This window comes from Oncorhynchus clarkii, unplaced genomic scaffold (assembly GCF_045791955.1).
Source record: "Oncorhynchus clarkii lewisi isolate Uvic-CL-2024 unplaced genomic scaffold, UVic_Ocla_1.0 unplaced_contig_11504_pilon_pilon, whole genome shotgun sequence".
NCBI lineage: Eukaryota > Metazoa > Chordata > Actinopteri > Salmoniformes > Salmonidae > Oncorhynchus > Oncorhynchus clarkii.
This window is the reverse complement of record NW_027260917.1, coordinates 32,501-37,500: the sequence shown is the minus strand read 5'-3', so window position 1 is coordinate 37,500 and position 5,000 is coordinate 32,501. Positions and strand designations below refer to the sequence as shown.

At 44.5% G+C, this 5,000-nt stretch overlaps 1 protein-coding gene across 1 annotated transcript in view; it reads right to left on the bottom strand.

Annotated features, from left to right (window-relative positions):
- The window catches only part of LOC139402214 (rho GTPase-activating protein 15-like), a 38,160-nt gene that overhangs the window by 15,652 nt on the left and 17,508 nt on the right, over nucleotides 1–5,000 (bottom strand). The window contains exons 5-7 of the mRNA XM_071146323.1: nucleotides 3,647–3,775; nucleotides 3,361–3,471; nucleotides 1,400–1,489 (exon numbers count right to left, since the gene is read on the bottom strand). Coding sequence (XP_071002424.1) covers nucleotides 1,400–1,489; nucleotides 3,361–3,471; nucleotides 3,647–3,775 — 330 coding nt within the window. The remainder of the gene's footprint in view (nucleotides 1–1,399; nucleotides 1,490–3,360; nucleotides 3,472–3,646; nucleotides 3,776–5,000) is intronic.

Below are 5,000 nucleotides of genomic sequence, written 5' to 3'. Positions count from 1 at the left end.
CACAAACAGGAAGCCATGTGAAGGAAGCCCTGTGAAGGAAGGCATGTGAAGGAAGCCCTGTGAAGGAAGCCATGTGAAGGAAGGCATGTGAAGGAAGCCCTGTGAAGGAATCCATGTGAAGGAAGCCATGTGAAGGAAGTCATTTGAAGGAAGCCATGTGAAGGAAGCCATGTGAAGGAAGCAATGTTAGCGCACTATATAGGGAATAGGGGGGCATAGGGCTCTGGTCTAAAGTAGTGCACTATATAGGGAATATGGTCTAAAGTAGTGCACTATGTAGGGAATAGGGTCTAAAGTAGTGCACTATGTAGGGAATAGGGTCTAAAGTAGTGCACTATGTAGGGAATAGGGTCTAAAGTAGTGCACTATATAGGGAACGGGGAGCTGTTTGGGACGTACCCAGAAATATTATCATATCAACAATATAACAGCACTAACAGTAACAACAAGGACAACAGTAATCATTATCTACAGACTCTTATCGTCTTATTTTCGTAGTTACGATGGTGACACTAGCACTATAGGTCAGTCGGGGTGGAAGTTGCATGAAGCCCAGACACAATCTCTACTTTTACAACACTGTGTGGTTATTCCTGTAAGTGTTGTAATTGCTCGTTGTTACACTGTACGACCCACAGTTCCTATTCGCCTGGCACAATGTAGAATGGACAGGCGTTACGGGGTATGAATTTAGCTCCAGCTTGCCCTCTGATAAAGTAGGTAGAATTTGAACTATCCAACACTATCAGATCTCCACAAGCCCGAGCGTGTCAGGGCTCGTTTCTGGGCCGTGCCAAAGTGTTACCGTGCCAATTTGTGAAGTCTTGGTGTCCGTAAAGCTCTGGTTCAGTGTTTGGGTAACTGTTCCTGTCTACGTTAAATAAACACACCAACTTTTTATTATTATTATCTTCTTTAAAAAAATTAAAAAACGTTTTTACTAGACAAGTCAGTTAAGAACAAAATCTTATTTTCAATGACGGCCTAGAAACAGGAGAGATTAAGAGGAGGAACAGGAGAGATTAAGAGGAGGAACAGGAGAGATTAAGAGGAGGAAGAGGAGAGATTAAGAGGAGGAACAGGAGAGATTAAGAGGAGGAAGAGGAGAGATTAAGAGGAGGAACAGGAGAGATTAAGAGGAGGAACAGGAGAGATTAAGAGGAGGAGGAGGAGAGATTAAGAGGAGGAACAGGAGAGATTAAGAGGAGGAACAGGAGAGATTAAGAGTCCACAGACTATTCACGAAGTAAGGAAGCAAATACCTGAATAGATTATTTTGTGTGTAAACTACATCTCACCTGTTTTATTAGTTTATGGTCACGAGGTTGACAACATTAGCGACACAATCACATTACAACTCTTCATTAAGTCCTGGGGGGGGGGCTGTAGGTGGACCTACCCTGTTCATGTTGCCATTCTCTGTGCCTGGGATTGGGAGAGACAGGTGGTTGGCGTCCCTGGGGATTGTCTGTGGTTGCAGCGGACGAGCCTATAGCAAGGAAGAGAGTATGGGTGTTAGTTTGAAAGCACATCTGATTGACTATTTCTCATTGCTGGCAACATTTAAAAATAGGGTTGATAAAAAGACTCTACTGTCCCCGAAAATAGTTGTAATGTTGAATTTAACATAGGACCCTGTGATCTCTATATCCCTGTTACAGTGGCTTGTGAAAGTATTCACCCCCCTTGGCATTTTTCCTATTTTGTTGCCTTACAACCTGGAATTAAAACTGATTATTTTTTTGGGGGGGGGGGGGGGGGGGGGGGTTGTATCATTTGATTTACACAACATACCTAAGTTTTCACCAGTTTTCACAAAGTCAAAACTTTGTAGAGCCACCATTTGCAGCAATTACAGGACTTTAGTTAACTAATTATGTGACTTCTCTATAAACTTGGCACATCTAGCCACTGGGATTTTTGCCCATTCTTCAAGGCAAAACTGCTCCGGCTCCTTTAAGTTGGATGGGTTCTACTGGTGTACAGCAATCTCTAAGTCACACCACAGATTCTCAATGGGATTGAGGTCTGGGCATTGACTAGGCCATTCCAAGACAGTTAAATGTTTCCCCTTAAACCACTCCAGTGTTGCTTAAGCAGTATGCTTAGGGTCATTTTTTTATTTTATTATCATTTTATTGAACCTTTATTTAACTAGGCAAGTCAGTTAAGAACAAATTCTTATTTACAATGACGGCCTAGGAATAGTGTGTTAACTGCCTGTTCATGAGCAGAACGGCAGATTTGTACCTTGTCAGCTCGTGGGTTTGAACTTGCAACCTTCCGGTTACTAGTCCAACACTCTAACCACTAGGCTACCCTGCCACCCCTGCCGCCCCACTGTCGTGCTGGAAGGTGAACCTCCGTCCCAATCTAAGACTGAAACAGGTTTCCCTCAATAATTTCCCTGTATTTAGCTCCGTCCATCATTCCTTCAATTCTGACCAGTTTCCCAGTCCCTGACGATGGTGTTGGTGTTCTCGGGGTGATGAGAGGTGTTGGGTTCGCACCAGACATAGCATTTTCCTTGATGGCCAAAAAGCTCAATTTTAGTCTCCTCTGACCAGAGTACCTACTTCCATATGTTTGGGGAGTCTCCCACATGTCTTTTGGTGAACACCAAACGTGTTTGCATATTCTTTTCATTAAGCAATGCCTTTCTTCTGGACACTCTTCCATAAAGCCCAGATCTGTGGAGTGTCCGGCTTAAAGTGGTCCTATGGACAGATACTCCAATCTCCGCTGTGGAGCTTTGCAGCTCCATTCAGGGTTATCTTTAGTCTCTTTGTTGTCTCTCTGATTAATGCCCTCCCTGCCTGGAGGGTTTTGGAGGGCGGCCCTCTCTTGGCAGGTTTGTTGTGGTGCCATATTCTTTACATTTTTTAATAATGGATTTAATGGTGCTCTGTTGGATGTTCAAAGTTTCTGATATTTTTTTATAACCCAACCCTGATCTGCACTTCTCCACAACTTTGTCCCTGACCTGTTTGGAGAGCTCCTTGATCTTCATGGTGCCGCTTTCTTGGTGGTGCCCCTTGCTTAGTGGTGTTGCAGACTCTGGAGCCTTTCAGAACAGGTATATATATATATATATATATATATATATATATATATACTGAGATCATGTGATAGATCATGTGACACTTAGATTGCACACAGGTGGACTTTAGTTAACTAATTATGTGACTTCTGAAGGTAATTGGTTGCACCAGATCTTATTTAGGGGCTTCATAGCAAAGGGGGTGAATACATATGCACCCACCACATTTCAGTTTGTTTAAATTACAGGTTGTAATGCAACAAAATAGGAAAAACGCCAAGGGGGATGAATACTTTTGCAAGGCACTGTATGTCTGTTACCCATTCACGGGCTCTGCGGGGGGGTTTCCAGGACCTCTCCTCGGTAACGGTGTTGACATAGAAACATCGCCCCGTGGAGGGGTCCGAATACTGCTCCCATAGGTCCAGCACCTTTCAAGGGGTACAATGGAAATATGTGTTGGACTTTTTTGTGTCTTTTTTGTGTCTTCCTCAATAGCTTTATGCATGAACGTCATCTTTGCTATGTGAGTGTATTTATATTGTTTGAAAGGATTGTATTAGCTATTTTAAGTTTGGAAAACATGAGATTTCCATCGTCAATGACCTGCATGGGTCGCTGGCCGGGGGCGGGGCTGGGGGGCTCCACTTGGCTCCGCCTCTTCACCTGGTGGATGGCGGAGTATAGAGTAGACTCCAGGAGAGACTGCTGGGAAATGTAGGACTGGGGAGACACCTGGTGGGGAGAGAGAGGAGGCTATACTGTATAAGATCAATAACATGTTACATGAGGTTGATGGGGAAATGTCAGGTTAGGGGGTGTGTGTGTGTGTGTGTGTGTGTGTGTGTGTGTGTGTATTATACAGTATATTATAGTCTACAGGTTGCATGTGCCACTCAGCCCCAGCTGTCATTAGTAGAATGACTATAGTTACATAACATGGGGACAAAGCTGCATCGTATAGCCTCATCACTACAGCTTTCATGGAAAGATGGTTTTCCATCTCGGCTTTACTTTTCAATCTATTTCAGTGCAACAGATGGCCTCCTATAGCCTACATTATCTTACTTACCAGTCAGTTCACTAAAGGGAGTCACTGGTGCATGTAAATGTTTTCTACAAGCCCAGTCCTTAGGCCTCTCTGACTACATGTTGACGTGGACCGGTATATATCTTTCTCTCAGTTTCTGTTATTCTCTCTCTCTTTCTGTCGTTTTCTTTGTTTTCTATTTCTCTCTCTTTCACTCTGTGTTTCTGCGTAGCTCTCTCTCTTTCCCTCGCTCTCGCTCTCTCACTGTTTTCTGTTGAAGCCACATCCTCTTCTGTTTGTGGTTCTTCTTGACTGCCCACTGACACACATGCACACACACACAGAGACAGAGAGACAGAGCGAGAGAGAGAGAGAGAGAGAGACAGAGAGAGAGAGACAGACAGAGAGAGAAAGAGCACCCCCCCTGTCAGCCACCCTGATAGCCCTTCTGACAACCCCCCCACACCCACTGAGGACAAACTCAAGACACAGATTGTACTACTTATGGACTCAAATGGGAAATATATAGAAGAAAAAAACTTTTTCCCAAACACAGTGTGTCTAAACTCTGGTGTCCAAACACCCAGCGCGCCCTAGACCTTCTGTCTGAGGACCAACTAGGCTCACCTAGCCACATAATAATACACACAGGCACAAACGACCTGAGAGCACAGCAGGAAACGGTGGCCACAGCACTGAAGGGAGTGATTGAAAAGGCTTCTTCTACTTTCCCCAACGCACAAGTGGTTATCTCCACCCTGCTACCACGAAAAGACTTCCACCCTGCCACAATACAGCGGGTAAACGCAAGTATTTCCCATGACTGTGCCTCAAAACCAAATGTTTTCCTGGCCCACCACTCCACCCTGGACTTGAACAGCCTCTATGACCAGGTCCACCTCTACAAGGCAGCAGTGCCCACCTTTGCCC